This window comes from Patagioenas fasciata, chromosome 7 (genome assembly GCF_037038585.1).
Source record: "Patagioenas fasciata isolate bPatFas1 chromosome 7, bPatFas1.hap1, whole genome shotgun sequence".
NCBI lineage: Eukaryota > Metazoa > Chordata > Aves > Columbiformes > Columbidae > Patagioenas > Patagioenas fasciata.
Window position 1 is genome coordinate 6,546,907 of NC_092526.1, and position 19,359 is coordinate 6,566,265.

General features: G+C 41.5%; 1 protein-coding gene across 2 annotated transcripts in view; it reads left to right on the plus strand.

Moving 5' to 3' along the window:
* The first annotated feature begins 210 nt into the window (after positions 1–210).
* The window catches only part of NXPH2 (neurexophilin 2), a 38,068-nt gene continuing 18,919 nt past the window's right edge, over positions 211–19,359 (plus strand). For both annotated transcript variants that reach the window (XM_071810738.1, XM_065840995.2), the window contains exon 1: positions 211–663. Coding sequence is in view for 1 of the 2 variants with exons in the window: in XM_065840995.2 (XP_065697067.1) it covers positions 610–663 (54 nt within the window). In the remaining variant the exon portion in view is untranslated. The remainder of the gene's footprint in view (positions 664–19,359) is intronic.

Genomic DNA, 19,359 nt, shown 5'->3' on the forward strand with positions numbered 1-19,359 from the left:
ACCCCGGGGTCGCTTCCCCACGCTCTGGCCCCGAGAGCCGCCGCTCCCCTCCGGGCAGGAGAGCAAGAGGTGGCTGCGGGCGGAGGAGGCGCCGCCGAGGCTTTAAACTCGCCGGGAAGGGAAGGGCAGGGCAGGGCTGCCCCGCCTGGGGCAGCGGGGTCTCCTCAGCGCCCGGCGGCTTCGCACCGCCTCCCCCTCCACCCCCCTCAACGGCTTCTCCTCAACTTTAGCCCGGCCGGACGGCTCCTCCGCCCCGGTAGCACCATGGCAGGCAGCGGGGCGGCGGGCTCCGGCTCTCGGGACGGGTTGTGAGGGGACCCCCCCCTCTCTGCCCCGCGGGGGGAGCCGCGACCGCCCGGCCCGGCAGCGCCGCCACCGCCTTTTCCTCCTTCTTCCCGCCTCCCGCCCGCCATGGCCGCCCGCGGAGCCGAGCGGTGCGGCGGTGCCGGGGTCTCTCCGCTGCCTGGCAGCGCCCCGTGAGGGGGGACAAGCGGGGCGGTGTGTCCCTGCGCTCAGTCCTGCCCGCCCCCCCCTCCCCACACCTCCTCCCCGGAGCGGAGATGTGCGAGACCCGTGCGAGGGGAGTCGCCTCCTAGACCGGCAGCCAGGATGGTGCACCTGCAGCCCCTGCCCCTCATCGTGGTTCAGGGCGTCCTCCAGCTCGTAAGTCTCCTTCCCCGCGTCCCTCTGCTCCCCCACCGCAAGACTTCAGGAGGAACAGGCACCTTTTCCCGCCGGGGATGCGCGGTGTCCTCCGGTGGCAAAGGCGCGGCTGGCTCCGAGCAGCCTCCCACAGCCCCACACCTACTCTTATTTCGGGTTTGATTTTTTTTTTTTCTAAGTGTGCTTTTCCGCGCGTTTGCTGCTTGGCGGGCTCGTTCGGAACCGCGAGGCTCTCGGTGCCCGAGCAAAGAGCGGCCCCGGAGAACCGGGGCTGCCCCGGCACGGCGGGCGGGTGTGTTTGTGAGGACGACACCCCGAACTGCCCGTTCCCGACGAGGTTTTCTTGCTGTCCTCAAGTGCCTCTTTCCGTGTGCGGGACACGGCGGGTTGTGTGGGCAGAGTCACCTGCGCTTTGCGAGCTCCCCCGTTAGTGCCGCCGTTCTGCAGCGCAGGCGAAGGGTTTTGGTGTAATTAGTATTATGAACTGCCGCACACGCCTGGATTAGGTGCTGCACGACGTGGGGGAATTGGGGGCTGACGTGAGAAGGTGAAATGCGGAGCTCAAACCTGTGCAAGGGGGAAGCAAAGCGCTTGGAGACAGGCGGAGAGCAGAACTTGTCTCCAAACCAGCGAATTATCCTGTTTGAGGGGCATTAATGCTAGAAAACAAATGATCTAAATCCTCGTTGCAATAGGTTAAAAAGAGAAAACTTGTATTTGCAAACAAGTTAGGCGGTCTTCACTTTAAAAAGTGTTAGTAAAATGCTGTTTTGAAATTGTTTAAGGAGGGTGTTTTGTTTTGTATTTTACTTCCATAATTCATGCTGCAAAAGTTATGCCTCCCTTCGCCAGCTGCCTTTTAGCTGAAAGTTTGTCACTGCAGTCAATGGGGAGTGTGTAATAAACCCTGAAGGGATTAAACACCCTCCTTAAGAACTGGAGTCTAATATTACAGCGTGAGTTGATTGATTAGTTTTTGAGGAAGCTTATGTCAAATTCTAATCCGGTTTTGGATTGTGCTTGTCGTGTAATGTTTTTTGCTCCAGCACTTTATCATAGGAATGAAGTAGCGAGCTGCAGTCCTGCGATAAGGCACACATTTCTTTCACACTCCTATCCTTTTGGACAAGAAAAGGCTGTTTACATTCTTCACATCCTTGCAGCCCAGTTCCCAGCTAAACAGGGGTGAGCAATGGGAAAGGAGAGCAGTAAATGGATTACAAAGTTGCTGAGCAGAAGGGTACTAAATAAAAACGCTCCTTCTTCATACCTACAACCTCTCTCTCACTCACACCCTCCCTTATATATATATATATATATTATTTTTTTTTTAAACAGATATCAAAGGGATTGATTGAAACTTGTATCAACAGGGATTGTGTTTGTCACACATTGTTTCCTGGATGATGTGGGGAAGTTGCTTGCTGTGGTCTTACATGCTTGGAGTGAAGGTTGGGTACAGAAGTGAAGCTGCTGTCTTGAATCAAATGAAAATAATGTGTAGTCAGTGCAGGTTTTCAGGAGGATGTGCCACTCAGCTCACCCAGGAGTGTTCTTTTTCTTTTCTGCATTCTTTATATACAAACCAGAAAAGTTTTGGAGTCAATTAGTTTCATAGCTTACATACATCAGCTTGAATAATAAAGCAAAATGAGAATGTGTGAGTTATTGTTTGAGCATTTTAGGCATACCTTTTAATGCTGATCTATTACTAAAAAGTTGTGTAAATACATTTTGGCATACTACTGCCAGAACTTATGGTTAACATCCGATTAAATTTTCAGCTGCTTATCAATTGAGTTTGGAAATATTTGATGCCAGTGGTAATGGACTGAATAAAAGTCTCTGTGCTATTCTTTGTTCTCTGGACAGTATTGGAGTGCCTGATGCCTTTCTGGAATCTAACTAGCAGTTTTAGCAGGCAGACGTTGGTGATACTAATTCTTGTCTTTTTAAAAAAATTACTTTTTAAAGCGAAGATCAACTTGGTTAATAATAGTACAACACTAAAGGCTCATCATTGCAGCCAAGAAAGAAAAAAATCTGGGTTTCAGTGCTGCGATTCAGCAGCATTCTAGTAACCTTCCTGATGGTGCAATCTTAATTTTTTATGAAATCAGGGACATTAGAATGCAAAATATTTTGGCACTGCATTTTAGTGAATGTAGAAGTACTTTTTAAACTTAAAAAGCTTGCTTGGCTTTCAGATACCTGAGTGTGGTATGTACTTACCTACTTTTTAAAGATACACAAATGTAGGGTAAAAAAAATGCGTAGAACTTCACAAATTTGAGGAGATGCTAAAGATCATGGCAGACAATCTCGCTGGATTTCTGAAAGCGGTGTTAGGTGATTGTTTGTTTGCTGTAGCTAATATTGTTCAATCAGAAGCTCATGTTTAGTACTTCCTTAATACAGTATGGATGTGTTTTTGTAGCGTATTCTTGGATTATTATTTGGATTAAGAGATGGTGTACCAGTATGCATGCAGTATGAGTATGTACAATGTTCTTAAACTGCTTTGCATGTTGGGGTGTATTAAACAGCAAGGAAGCCTGCTGTTGAGTCAGTCGAAGGTACCAACTTGCTTCTGTATAAATGCATTTATTTTAAAACTCAGGTTTACTTTATGTTGTCCATAGAGATCGAAACAATCAGTTGCAATGCACAGTCAGTACATGTCTGGGCTGTTATTGATAAGAAGACCAGAAATGGTTGTATTATGTTATATTAGCAGGTACTATTGCTTTACTATTAATTTTCAGTAAGCTCTTTCAATTGGCACATAATTGCTGAATGCCCTGTTAGTTGACTCTTCATAAATAACGGAGGTTATATGCTGGGGATTGAAAAGACTGAAGTGTTAGGGTTATATGGTTTATATTGTGCCTTCTAGTGTTTTGTTAAGTTAGTTTTAAGTGCGTTAAAGGGAGGGGGCTTCTGCTACTTCCTTGGGAATATTATTAGTAATTTTAAAGAAATCTTCTTTAAAAAAAATTGTTGTCAGTAACCAGCGTTTTCTTTTCACATTATTAATTAGCACCTTTAAAATGTCATTTTTCACAACATTGTTTAAAATGGCTTATGTGGGGTCTTCAAAATGTGTGAGATTTCATCCTTTCCCTCAAGAAAGAAAAAGGAGGAAAAAAAAGGGGCTGTATACAGGTTTTGAATCAAGAAGCAGGGTTTGCTTTAGCTGTAGACAATGTGTGCAGCCACCACTTTCCTTTTATCTTGGCAAGGTACAGTCACAGACAGGACGTGTGCTTCTGTGGGGTAATGGGGCACCTTAATTATTTGTTTATTCCTACATCTTTGCAGTCTGAAATTAATGAAGGATTACAGCAGCATTTTCTAGTGCCTATAGTTAAAGTTCCATCAGAATTCCTATCAAGAAACTGTCTCATAACACTATCAGAGTTGTCACCATGTTATAAACCTAGGAATCAATTATTTTACAAAGCCTTAAAAGCAATTAATTTTTCCCAGTAGTGTTTGTATAGATGAGAAATAATTAGAAAAAAGACAAAGTACATTATTTTAAGATTTTTTTTTTTTCTCCTTCAAGATTGAAGTATAGCATTTGGTATGAGGGAAATACAATGACAGATTATGTTTGTCTTGGACTTTTCAAGGACTGAGATTTTTACCCATAATGAAAACCAATTTGTCAGACAATTAAGCCAAATTTTTTACAGAGTTTTTTTTAAAATTGAGTTTAACAACTTGAGCTGAGAAGAACATTTATAACTTACTGTAGTACAAGATATTACTTCATATGCAGAAATAGCTTGAAAACTGAGATAAAGATGCATTTCCATTTAAAATATGTACACCATGTAGGGCATAGAAACACAGAGGTATGTTCCTCCTGGCTACTTTAATTTTGTCTCGCTAGCCCTGCAAACGTGGTCTATGTAACGTGCCCTTGCAGGGAGAATGAGCAATAAGCACCGTGCAAAACTCTCAGCTCCGTTTCAGAAAGGTAAACGCTTCCCTGAGGTCATCTGGAAGTGCATAGGTGTAATTCCATCCCTCTTAATTTCAGGGAGATCTTTCTCCTGAAATATACTGGGCCCAACATCTCATTTATTTTAGTATATTTTGTTATTTTTCTTGATGCTGTAGGCATTGTAAGCCTCCGTCTCATTCTTGTGTAATAACAGAAGCAACCCAAGGAATGCGGGCTGCTGGAAGTTGAAGACAGCTCAACAAATGCTGGTTTCAGCAGTTTGAGAGTTTATTATACTGAATGAGGAGTTGTGGCTTAAAGTGGATGGGGCTAGGTTTAGTTTACATAGGAGGTTAACATGCAACACTAAACCCAGCTTGTCCTGACGTCACGTCTTTTGACCTAGTTCTGTGGAATTGGTGACTGATATTTTTCAGTTTGTTTGTAGGTTGACTGGGGCAAGGAAAGGTTAGAGATCCCATTTTAAACCTCTACAGTGAGTCTGTTTGATGTCCAACAGACCGCGAGACACCCCAGGCTTCCCTTGCATACAGGGCATGTAAAATCCAAGTCTCAACCTTTCCATCTATAATGTTGAAAGTATTTTTCTGTATCTCAAAGTGCTTTACCATACACATCAGAGATGTGCTGTAAGTACTTCTTATTACTGGTAGCGCAATGTAGCGGGCAGGGAAGTGAACAGAAAGATTGGTGGAGCCCAAACACCAAATTGGGATGTGCTGATGGTCCCACCTTTCTGTTTTGCTCCCTTGGTTTCTGCAAGAAGGGAGCTTGAGCACTATGGGTGGAAAGGAAGCCACCATAGAAATCACTCACTGCTCTGGATTTTCAGGGCATCGAGACTCAGAGAGGTACAACTGTGCTCTAGGTGTGCAGAATTCCTCAGATACTGTTGAAAATTTTACCCTTAATCAACAGTTCACAAAGAAAAACATACAGAAGCAAGAGCTGCTTGACGTGGGGTGGGAAGGGAGCACTGGGCAGTAACCCTTACCGTGATCTGTGGGTGAGGGGTTAACTTGTATTTGGCTTGACTATTAAATAAGATGTGGTAATTCTCGGGCATTTCTGCACTAAGGAAAGATCAGTGCTAGTTTATGCTGAATGGTTTAAGACAAAAGGTGTAATTCCATAAGTGTGAGTTGTATTTTAGTCTCTTCTGCTACGCAGGGAAGACTGTTGCTTTCAGTCTTTCACGCACGCTTGTCCATGTATCAAAACCAAATGCAGTGAGGAAAAAGGAATAGTTTTTGCCTTCGTTACAAAATCACTGTGATAAAGTGACTTTTCAAAAGCAAGTGTACTTCACAGAACAGTGCATTTGCTCTGTTAGTCTGTCTTCTAGTCCTGATTTTTGCCCACCTCTTAAATCCACCCCTTGGCTATACCCACTATAAAGCAAAAATACCGGCCTTGAAATTTTTACTGGATCAAATCTTGCAGAACTGGAAAAGAGCAAAGTGAAAGTTCCCATTCATGTGACTATGATAAGTTCATCCTGGACTTGATTTCCAGATGTCCTATTTTAGGGCAGCTTTGGCGTTTCGCTTCAAATCTTAAATATGCTTTTGTGTATTTCCCCGACCCCATTCAGTGTTCCCATTCTGGTTTCATTCTCTCAGTTTCCCACCATGTTCATAGTTGTAGTTTATATAGTTTGGGTCGTTAAAGAATCAGAGTTGAAGAAAATAGTAGGTGGAGCTGGTAGTAGGTTCTGCTTCCAACACTAGGCTAATTAAGAATGGAGAGGGAATAAAGGGCTATGAAGATGGGCCCACAATTAAGACTAAGTAGTTTTGTCCTCGCAGCAGAGATTCCAGTGCTGGTATGATGCTCTGCTCTCCCTGCCATGGCAGCGCTTACTGTAAATACAGAATGTGAACGACTTGACTGTAATTTAATGTAGAATTAAAGAACATTAAGAGCTATAGTTCTTGAGATGGCTTTTGTCTTTGTTCCAAACGATTGGTAGTAATAGACGCTATTATTAGCAGGGAAGTGAAAATGAAAGAATAGGGAGAAATAAAAAATAAAACTAGGAATCTAATGTCTCTAAAATCAGTTTTTATGTGCATTGGGACCAGTTATGGTTATTGTGTCATTACAGTGCAGAGTTGAGGTTACTTTGAATGCCCTAATTCTGCTTTTCCAGATCTAGCACGTTTGGTTTATGTTCATGGTAAGTCAAGAATTTCATGACTTTATAATACTTGATTTTGCTGATGACCAGGTATTTCTGATACTATGAATCCACCAGGATAAACACAACTTTAATTTCTTCTTATTGTACCCATTACCTAGGAAAATACAATACTGTGCATAGAGATATTTCTATATTTTTTTCTGTTATTATGTAGGTATAATGGCTGTTTATGGTTTTAATGGAGAAGGAGCCAGCTGTGCCTGAGCTGACAAAACAAAGTGCTGGGACTTGGCTGAGGGAGTAAGAGGTGAATATGAAGGAGAAGAAGATGATGGAAACAAACCAGTTTCATAGGCAGATGGAGTGAGCCTGAGCAGTTCCTGCAGGAGAGGGACAGACAGACTGACGGTAACAAAGTATTCCCAAGTTGAATTTTCTCCTTACTCCAACCAGTTGAGTGGTTCTTAGAAGAAGAAATGTTAGAGTTTGTAGAACAGGGATAGGTACATAACAGTAGCTTTGTAGTTGGACTTCATGGTCCTTTATGGTCAATATGTATTACGTACATGCCATCATTATTTTGTGTAACTGAGGAAACAAGCGCTGTGTCAGTGTAACAAAATAGAGCCTCAGGGTACATTAATTGGTGTTAACTGATGTGACTTATGACTTAGGATTTTTAACCCATGACTACTAAGGTGATGCTGTATGTGTTTTTCCAAGTTGGATTAGTGCTGTACCACATGCTTTCCTCAAATAAAATTCTGATATATCTACATTTTTAGTACAATAACACGATAGTTTGGTATTTTTTTGTATTTTTTTGTATTTAAAGTACAATAAACTGTATGTGGGTTATAGTCATCTTAGAGCCGTGTATTTGGAAACTGAGTAAATTCAGGGTTTGTACTAAATAGAATATGCGAATGACATAAAGAAGGAGCTTTAGCCCTACCCTTAAGTAGCACTTTGAGGAGGAAAACATAAAACATGGGAAAAAAACCCTGAATATATTTATAATATATTTTTATATAATTTCAGAACAAAGTATAATTATATTTATTTCATATACTGTGAGGCAGAGGTCGCATTATGATTTTGTGATTCTACGAGGCTGTGGTCAACATGAGCACATGCAAACTCTGCTGTACTTCTTGGTTCATGGGGTTCGACCCTAAGTCTTGCTGAGACCAAAGCAACAAGGTTTAAACCTAAATATATAATCAACAAATGCAGATTTAAATACAGGGGAAACAACTGTACAGCTGCTGGTTGTAGGCCATGTAGCCATGTATTCTCATTTGTCATGAAGGTTAGTATTGCATGTGAGAAACTCGGCTCCATATTTCACAGATTTTAATGTTTAATTTGGAGGTAATTAAAACAATCCTCCTCTTGTGCTTTGTTCTGTTATGGATTCTTAAAATACACATTTAGTTCACAACCTCCTCAATTTAAAAGCAAATTAAAAAAATCCTCTAAGACATTCAGAAACATACCTTAAATAAGTTAAAGATGAAACTTCAATCTTAAAAACTATTAAAGCACACAGCAACTGGAAAAAAAGCTGCTGAATCTTGACTTGATAGGTTGGTGATGGGACATTTTTGTAGTGACAGAATGTGGGGCGAGGAAGGAACGAAGAGCGGTTCTTTGGTTTCTTGAACAAGCAGTGTGCCAGGGAGAAGGGTAAAACCTGTCTTGTTTTCCACTCATTAAACTAACAAAATGCTAATCAGCTTTGTGGAGCGATTCGTAGCAGATAATGTTACCTCTCACTGTGGTACCACTGAAGAGTGATCGGGTGTTTTAGCCTGGACCACTTCAAATTAGATGATTGAACACTTATATGTGACGATCACTAACGAAATTGCACCTTGCTTAACAGATGAAGTTTTGTCCACTGGCTGATTTCAGTTCTGTGGCCATTGAAGGCAGGGAAAAGACTGTTGCTGGACTACTTGTTGGGTTGGGACAAACCCTGTGATACAGCTGCAGTTTTATGCCAGACTTGGCTTTATCCTGTGTATAGTCATCAAGTTAGTTTTACAGTATTGGAAACATCCATTTTTGAGTTAATTTTCAATTGAACAGCAGGGTCTTCTGTTTGGAATGACCAATCTACCGCTCTTCTCTGTGTTTCCATGGCTTGTCTCTGGCCCTCCAAAGGCTTTTGGCAAGCTGCGAGCTCCCTGCTTTGTCACCTCTTGTTCTCCCTCCTTCCCTTCTTCATCCTCCCAAGGTTATTTTTCCACACAGAGAATTCTCAAATCCTCTGGCAGAAGCAGCGGCTCCCTCACTTTTCCGTCAGATCCAAAGTGTGGTAGCCAGGGTCAGGTAGAAAGACTGTCTTCCTTTCTACTGCTCAGTAGAAAAACATACTTCGACTTTGCCTTTTAAAGCAAAACTTACTGTATCTGTACATGAAACAAATTAAATATCTAGAGCCACCTTTCCAGAATCTATTAGTGGTCATTAGTTTGCCCTTTGTCTGTCCAAACTCTCTGGTAGTGGATCAATCCCAAGACTTTATTGGCTTTGAGTCCTAGGTTGTGTAACGTAGTTGTAGAGCGTTTCCATTTAAAATTGTCCCGTTTTAACTCGGTTGTTACAAGGTGAAATCTGAGTGGATATCCACTACTAAAGCAATAGGCTGGAACGTGGTTTGGGGGCTATCATACTACTTTTTTTTAAGAAGCAAGAACTGCAGGTTCTTTAGGCTGCGCTATTTCTCTAGGAAGCTTATTTTTCCCTTCTGTCACCCTCTCCCTGTCAAGGTCTTGCTGTGGCAGTGAGGTCTGGGGTGTAAAATTTAGATCAAGACCAGGAGATACAAGAAACTCCATTTCCACCACATCTGCATTCTGAGGGCACGGAAGGTTTTCAGTTTCTTTGCCTTTTCTCTTCCCTTTAGAACCCAAAATCCCAGATTTAATGTTTTTCTCTGTACAGCAGTTCTGGTGAAGTAATGGATGATGTTTTTCCTTCAAGTTCTTAAAAACTGGGAGAGCTATCATCATCCATCTTGTTCTTCAAGCCTCTTCTTGTTTTTCTTCTCACTAAACCTCAGTATCCAGTTCCTGGCACCTAACTGGAGCTAGCTTAAAATTATACCAAGGTAGCTGAGTGTCTGACAGGAGAATAAATTCATTGTTAAGACCTATTTGATTTAAAAGAAATGAAATGCCTCTAAATGTAAGAATGAAGAAACATGACATACGTCATACTCAGATCCATTTTATGGTATTCACCCCCTAATCCTTTTATTCATATAGGCACAACCTGTGTATTATCAGCAGTGGACAGCCTAACACTGCTGTGACTAGGGAATTTAAACTCCACATTGTATTTGACAAAACATTTTTGTGGGTATTGAATGGGATCTGTTACTCTGCTTGCTTAGACTGAGGGTTCAGTGTCACTGTTTTTAATACTTGGTGTTGAACAATGGGGGAAGAAATGAATTAAAAATAGCTGACTTTGTATTTATGATGACTAAGAAGAACATTCTGCAGGAATTTGCCTCTAGTGAGTTTGCAATATTATTTCAGTGAACAGTACAGTTATATTTTTTGGTGGAATAACAAGAATAATATAGTGAAAAATAGGAATATAATAGGTATTGTGTCTTTGTTGGGTTTTGATGGATTGAATTGTCTTGTCCAGTTCAGTTTAACTACTAGGTTTATTTTTAATTGATGTCACTAAAGCTGGTAACTGTGAGGAAGATTCAACTTGATGTTCTATTTAGATACTAAAACCGTAGTCCTGATAACACAAACCAGTAGTCCCTTACCTGACTTGTCCCATGCCAGTGATATTCATCTCCTGCTGTGCATTCAGGGAATATTGAGATAAACCGGACTGTAAGCACGTATCAATAAAGCCCGCTCTACTATGCATATGTGCCCTGTGCCCAAATTTTTGCCTTACCCACTACAATTATTTAATAGAAACCTGATTATGAGATCCTCAGTTCTGTCAGATGCGATTGAAGTGCACGGAATGGCTGAGCAGTTATTTGTGTGGGGTTGATGGGCGGCAGCATCATAGGAAGCTTGATTTTTTCTTAGAAAATGGGCTAGACCAATATTTCAAACAGAAATGAGCCTGAAAGCCAAACCACACCTGCATCCCAGTCTGAAGTTCACCAGGATTTCCTGGGGTGGCCACGTTTCAGGGTTTTGGTTGTTACTGTATAGACATGTCGAGGATGTAGAAGACATTTTAATCTTCCCTTGGCTGTAAAGAAAATGTGGCTACTGTATCATTAATTTGGTTCAGGCACCTCTTCAAAATACTCAATGGAAAAGAAGTAGTGATCAATTTTAGCGGGGCAAGAAAAGTACACAAGCAAATGTGTGGGGTTTTGGTTTTGTTGTGTTTCCCCACCACCACCACCCTCATTCCTTCACTTTGAGAATAACATCTTAACTAAATGTGATCAGGAACTTTATTTCTGGAGAATTCATAGTCATCAAAAGACAGCACGGGAGTTATCTCTGTCACAGCTTTGAATTGAACACCTGCAGTTTGCATATGGTGCCTGAGAAGGGGACTCAGCAAGCTCCCCGTGCAGAAGGAAGGGAGATACCGCACAAGGTCTCCAGAAGAAACAATCAGTAACCTCCAATACATCCCTTTTGGAAAGTTCAGAGCCTTCCTCTGGTCCTTTCACTTAGACTAACAGGCTTTTTAAGGGAAGCTGGTCAGCCAAAGGTAAAACAACTTTTAGTGCCTAATGAATAAGTTGGAGATAATATCTCCATTCTGACGGTGCAAATGTCTGCATGTATCCCCTAATTCAGGCAGCAGAAGGGAAAGCGAGCCTGCATCTCTCAAGGCAGTATCATGTTTGTCAAGGTAGACAGTATCTACAGGAGGGTGCTCAGTCCCTGCCCTCAAAGGGACTGAGCTGCTTGGGTCTACCTTTAGAGAAGAGGGAGAATAAGTACAAATTTGTTCATTTTTTGGTGGTGGGGTATGTGTGTTCAAATTCAATGGGAACAGGGAAGTGGCTTTCCTCTCACACCTAGCAGAAGATGTACTTGCTCCTGCAAGGAGACGTTAGATTTTTAAAACAAACAAAAAACAACTAAAAATTAAAAGAATTCTTTTCTTCTTTCTATAAGCTGAGTCACAGGTGTGTGAAAACCACCTCCTAGATTGGATCCTTCAGGGAAGAGATGCTTAGATTTGTATCCCAAGACAGCCCATACATGGATTCGAAGCTCATGTGCTCAGCAAAACTTGCTGCAAAACAAACTCAAGGGAATTTGCATTCTTAAAACACAGGGATGGCTTGGGTCATGCAATTTACAGGGGGGTTATATTAGATTTAGGACCCGGGCATCCGTTATGAACCTGTGGTAAACCTGTACTTGCTGTCTCACAAGCTCTCCCCGCTCTTTTGTTGTTGAACTCAGCAGCTGGATACCAGAACAAGCGACCCAACATCTTGCTGTTGTGTAGGATGCTCACGCCCAACACATCCTGGTATTCTTCGCTAGATTTTTTCAGAAGGTCCCATGATACTCCCTAGGAAGCTTCACAGCTGACGGTATCATATTGTTTAGTAAATTCTTTTCTAATACTATACACAAAGCTTTGCTAATTCCTTCCTGTTATGCTTAGCTATCTTCTCTTTTATCACTTGTGAGACACTTTGCTTTCAGCTGCATTATTTGCTGGTTCCTGGGGACCCTTTCCTCAAAAACCTACGATGTTAGCACTGTGAGTCACAGCAAGTTTTGCCTCTTTATTGATCTTTTCTGCTGATCGCGCGTGTTTGGACTGACTTCTATCTCTTCTCTTTCCCTCTTTCCTGTTGATTTTCACAGAATATCTTAATAGACGTTAACTGTAACTTGTTAGGGTCAAAAGATACCATCTAAACATATAGGACTCTCGGAGAATTTAGCAATTTTGCAGATGAAGAAAATGGGCAGGGTTCAGGAGGAAGGCTTTGTATTCTGGATAATTCTCTTGGAATATTTTTTCTACCCCAAACAGCAATGTGTTCACTACTGAATTTTTTTATCCATCTCTGGACACACTATATAGGCAGCTGTGTGCTTGTTTTCTTCTGGACATCAGCAGTCGGCCCGTGAGGATGGGACGCTGCATGCTGTGTGTGCGTTCTGAAGATGTGAACTATGTGACTAAACTAGCACTATGCACTAGTTAACAAACACAACACCAGAAGGTAGGATGAGTACATTGACGTGGTTTTGATCAGCTAAGAGCTCAAGGAGAACATTCCTGTTTGTACCAGAAACATTTCCAGTCTCCTGGATTTATAACTTCTGCTGCAAGCTCTTCAAGGGCGCCTTATGCTTTGCGTATGGGACTGGGCACACATCAGTGCTCTGAGTAAAGACAGCGGTGGCTGACAAGAGACATAACAGCAGGAATTACACATAAACAGATTGTATGCCTACATATTTTGCTCAGTCTCTAATTTCTGATTAAAGAAATATCCCACGAATTCCCGAGGGACACGTTTCTTTGCGAGCAGTGAGAAGCTCTGTAACTGTCAATGGGTAAGAAAAGCTTCTGTTGAAAGATGCTGTAAAGAAGCATCAGATGCTCTGTTGCTGTAAACATCATATTGCTCCAGATTTCCTGTTCCTGAAAGAAATATGTTTGGAGTAGTCTGTAAAATAGTCTTTTTACCTGGAACCACCACCTGTTTCTCATACAAGTCATCATCTTTAATAGATAAACTTTCCATGAAGAGCTAGACAAGATGCTAGTTTTTCTTGCAGCAGTCAGAAATAAGAACAATAAATATGTGGGAGAAATTCATCAGTTTGGTTAGGAACATCACAGTGTGTGCCTATCTGAAATAAAGACCGTGTGGAAACAGAAATAGGTTCAGGGGAGGCTCCAAGTATAGAGTTATTGACCCTGGAAGATAAGATACAGAATAACCTTCCTAGGTTGTACTTTGTCAATTTTAAGTAGTGTTTGCAAGATGAGCGTTTTAACAGTTTCATCCCCCTCAGCAAAGATTTAATAGTAGATGCATCAGAGCTTTTCCTTTTCTTTTTTCCCTTTTATAAATTACACTACTGTAAAAGTACACTAATATTCTATGCATTTACCAGTGTTCTGTAAGACGGTATAAATAAGTACTGCTGACTGATGTAGCTCATAAAAGTACATAAATGTGTCTGTTTTTCTAGTCTGGTTGCTCATTTTCTGATTGTGGTCTCAATTCTGGGACCAACTGGTTGAGCTCTCCCTGTGGTGTGTCAGTCCTCGAAGTGACAGGGGCTGCAATTCTACAGCCATGTGTAGGATGATTTAGTCAGTAGATCACAATGAATCTTTTTTTTAATCTTTGTGAAATATAAATATGATTATCAAAAGATAACTTAAGATAAATTCTTCTTTCCCACAGTGCCAGTCAGATGTCTGCACTGGGGTATTTTTAAGTCCATCAGACAAAATAGTTATGTTTTCTTCAAAATGCTTTGGAGCATTCATCCTAACCATCTATTGAAGAAGTGCACTGTCTTCCACACATCTCAAATATGACACAGTCTGTGTCTAGCTATATTACCAAGCAATCATCCTCTGACATGTTTAGTGTGTGTGTGTATATAATATATATATATATATATATATAGGACCATGTCCTGGGAAGTCAGCAGATGAAAGTTGTCCTTTAAGTCTACCACACAATGCAAATATGACTTTATTTCAAGGAATGTGTCTGTTTGAGACAAGGAAAAAGCTTGCTAAGTCCCTATATATGCTACCATTCAAAACCTATTATTGAGTTAATCAACTTGGAGCCGGCATGTTTAAAAAATAAAGCTGCTAGGATTTCTTTTTTAAACTGGCAGAGCAGGAGGAAGGCGGCAGCTCTGCCGTTTCTGGTAGGTGCTTGCTGAACCTGGTGAAGAAATTCCCGGTGCTGTTGTTCTGCTGGCATAAATACGGGTCTTGAGTGGTAAAAACACGCAAAGGTGAAGAGGTTTACTTAAATAATCAGCATCCATCAGTCTCTGTTGAATTGGAAGTTACGTTAATATGGAAATTCTGCGTGTTTAGTGACACCTCCAGACTCTTCAAACCCCATTGCAGCAACTTTCAACAAGATATTTTAAAAATAAGCTTATAATGAAATTGGAAACAAACAAGATTGTTTAAATCATCTTCTTTGGGAAGATTAGGTTTTGTGGGTTTTATTTTGTTTATACTGTTTTTTTTCCAGCAAACTACGTCAAAACTTTTCAGTAACGATAGTGATTATGAAAATTTAAGCCTAGAAAATCCCCTTGCGAATTCAGTCCATAGTCTTACAGAAAAATGAGACTGTTTGGTTTTGACCTACCATTAGAGTATGACCCATTAACCACTCACTACCTCCTGATTATGAACCCAGCTGCTTTTTCACCCAAACAATAGTTGGCTTGTCAATGTGGTCACGTCCCAGTGTGGGACAGAGATGCTTGGGAAACTGTATCAAGAAGTAGGTGATGTTCCTCTGCTTTCTCCTCATCCCCAGATCTAGTCTTTTGATAATTATTTGGCAAACAGTTTAGTCAAGCGTGGTAAATTTAGTAAAGCCATGGTAAGTCTATGCTGGCTGTTCCCAGTCATCATCTTCCCCTTCATGTGTCCAGATATGACTTGAGAGAGGATTTGCTCCATGATTTCCCCAGGGGCTGAAGTGAGTCCGAGCAGCTCGTCATCTCCCAGATTGTATTTAGCCTTTTTTGAAAAACAGTCACTACATTTACTTTTTTTCCGTGGTCATCAGAGACCTCTCCCAGTCTCCAAAACCTTTCAAACTCGACAGTGAACAGTCTCATAATAACACCAGCCAGCTCTTCCAGCACACTTGGGTGACACCCATCCAGCCCTGTGAACTACGTGTGGGTTCAGATTTCTCAGGGGATCCCTGGCTAAATTCTCTTCTGTGACTGGTAGTAAGGATTATGTAGGGAATAGTATCAAAACTTATATAATCATAGAACAGTTTGGGTTGGAAGGGCCCTTCCCAGCTCCCTCAGTGCCACCCCTGCCATGAGCAGGGACATCTTCACCAGCTCAGGTTGCTCAGAGCCCCGTCCAACCTGGCCTGGGATGTCTCCAGGGATGGTTCATCCACCACCTCTCTGGCCAACCTGGGCCAGGCTCTCACCACCCTCAGTGTAAAAAAAAAACCTTCCTCCCCATGTCTAGCCTGAATCTCTCCTCCTTTAGTTTTATACCATCACCCCTTGTCCTGTCATAACATTCCCTTGTAAGAAGTCTGTCCCCAGCTTTCTTATAAGCCCCTCCTAAGTACAGAAAGGCCACAATAATGTCCCCCCAGAGCCTTCTCTTCTCCAGGCTGAACAGCCCCAGCTCTCTCAGCAGAGCTGTTTCAGCCTTGGATCATCTTGGTGGCTCCTCTGGCCCCTCTCCAACAGGTCCGTGATTTCAGGGGACTCGAATAAGTTGCACCTAGTTGTACAAGAATCAGATTCGTCCCTTGGAGTTCAATATTGTATCACTGAAACAGGCACTGCTGTTTCTGTTTAGTGATGGATGCTAAATGATTGTTAAGCCCAAATTTAAATAACCATCTGCAAAGGAATAGTTGCTATTCACATTTTTTTCTTTAAATAAACTAGAAGGACCTGATGGTTCACTTCAAGTTTCCTGAGGAGATCTAAGCTTTACTTGCAATGACAGGTCTTGCGTTTGGTCTTCCAAAATTGCAGCAGAGAACGGTCTTGTAGAGGCAGAAGAAATGTGCTGTGGGGGCGCTGGAAATGATCCTTGTGGCTTAGGATGCTCGGGGGGAGCTGCAATGTGCATTCTCTATCCCTATATCTATAATAGTTTGAACATGGTATATTTTTCCCTGAGGTCTACACCAGCAGTGTACAAGATTCAGCAAAAACCCACAGCATTAGTGTGGGTTAGCCCTGTTTTTGGAGTAAAGACTCAAGACCAACTTGCTTAGAATACTGATGTTTGTATTCTTAGCAGTGTTATATTTTAGCAATACCCAAAGACATTGGAATAATATATGCTTAAGGCAGGCACAGGAAAATTATTTGCAATTCTTTGTAAATCTTGTATTTCTGAATTCAACTGGTGTTTTATGGTTAGGAAGGTCAGAGGTAGAACTGCCAGCATATGCTTCAAGTCAGACTAACAACTTTTGCTCCTGCAAAAACAATTTACATTTTTAATCATCTGCTAGTTTTCTCCTACGTATTAAGGGCTTGTAGATAAATTATTAAATTGAGACGTACTAGATAGGCAAATGAACCTCAGAGCAATTGTAACACCTGGAAAATGTATCAAGTGTAGTGCTATTTTTTCAGCTACAGACAGAAATGATGGTTAACATTGTCAGGCACTTGCAGTTTTCTACCATACGGGAACTTCATTCTCCCCTCGGTTTGTTATCCGAGGTAGTGACAAGCTGCAGAGAGATGACAGATTTAGCGAAGGATTTGGAGTCTGAACACCTGTGCAGTGTCATGCATTTAAAAATAGAACGTGACAACAAAACACATCAACCCTCCAGCATCCAAATGGAAACCACAGGGGTTTTTCCTTCAACTTTTATCCAGAGAAATAGCTCTCAGTCATTGCTGTCCAAGTAAAAACATAAAGCAAACGCTGTTTTGGTGAGGTCCAAATTAAACAGGAACAAATGGGAGTGGTAGGCATGGATGAACCGAAGCCATTCAGTAGTCAGAGTTTCTTTTTTCTTGCTGATGTTTGCATGTTCTGCATCTTTGGGGGGTGCAGATCCTTAATGTTCAGTAGGAGTTTCTTCAGGAAGCACTTGCTGGTGGGATAGAAGAGATCTGGCAACTAAAGCTGCTTTGCATACCTTGACTTCTCTGCGTCTCATCCAACCCTCCAATGAAGCTAACAAAAAAAAACAACCAAAACACTGTTTTGTTTTGTTTTGTGTAATCTTCTCTATGGGAGAAAAAAGCATAAACCAAGGACAGAAAGATAAAAACAATCGTGCCTGATGACTGGGTTAGATTTGCGCATTCTGCTCTCCGCTGAAGGAGCCAACGTCACTGAAAGCATTTGAAGGGAACATCTCTACTCCCCATCTCCTTTCATAGTAACCTTGAAATGTTAATCAAAACTAAAGCACGTGATTCTTATTTTTCTTTTCCACAGAGGGAAGGAGGTTTCCCCGTGTGTGAGATGCTGCCAGCGTGCTCTGCACTGAGCACCACTGCTGGCAATGAACCCCGACTGTCCCCTTGTCCCATTACAGAGTGCTGACCTTCCAGCACACGCTATTTCTTCAGCAAAACCTTTGGTTTTGAAGGTTATATGTTGGTTTTTTTTCTTCATATTCATATTCTGAGAGAAGTTTTTAGGTTCTCTTTTCTATTGCAATCCTATTAATTGTGTTAAAAAGGACATTTATTCCGTGTTTTGGGACAAGAGTTTTATGTGATTATGTGATGAGCAATTAAGGAAGGTCCATATTTAGCTCTTCTGTGCTCTCATTTGTGTATGAGAAGGACAGGAATCTACTTTAAACTCAGATGAAATGAGCATTTTGGATTATAAAAGCTATCACACATGAATGGCTTGCTTCTTAAAATCAATGCAACAAATAGACTCCCTGATTAGAAGCATCTGGCACCCTTAGAACCTAGTTCATATAATGATATCTCTGTTTATTAAAAAGAATTATATAACAATATGGTTGATTTATTTCAAGATGATTGGCTTAGCGACTTAATTGGACTATGTAGTATACCAGAGGAAAAAAATATAACAATTAGCTCATTCATTTGTGGATGACTGGAAGCACCGTGCATCACGCTCGGCTTGTTTAAAGGTGCAGCCCTTGGATCCTGCAAGGAACCGAACCTTTTCAGCTTCCACAGAAACCACCTTTGCATCCCCAGGACCATCAGCACGAGGCTGATGTTCGGGCATCAGGCTTCAGTTGGAACACACGGAGACCAGCAAGAAATGTGCTTTGTATGCAGAGAGCACTGGATGGCTCCTCGCAGGCACAGAACCTTCCTGGGGAGACAGCGAGGCAAAATTGGGCCTGGAAGAATAAAGCTCATTTTCCCCCACTGGGTCTCTCCTTTCCCTTGAGCTGAAACTCCCACCTTCCAAATCCCAAATACTATTAACATACAAGAAAATCAACATGCTGCATGCAAGTTCTGTATTCATCCCTGTGCAAATTTGTATTTCCTCTGTTTCCACAATGACTACTTAGATGTGAAAAACAGCCTCTTTTTACACCATTTGACTGCTTTATGAGGTTACCACCTCTCAGCTGAGACAGAACAGTAATATTTTTTATTATTATTAATATTATTATTGCTGAACCTCTCAGCAACACAAAAGTAACACAGTTATCTGTTGAAATGTGTTCAAATTACTTAATGCCCAAATAGTATATTCAGAATAGCATTTGACAATGGTTCAAATAACTTTGAAGAGCTCTCCCCTTCATTTCAGTTCCAAATGCAGTTTGTTGTGTCAGCCAAGAGACTGCTGTCTTGGGGGCTAATTCCACTTAAGTGGAGTTAATCACATCAGCATAAGTTGTTTCTATACTTTAGCT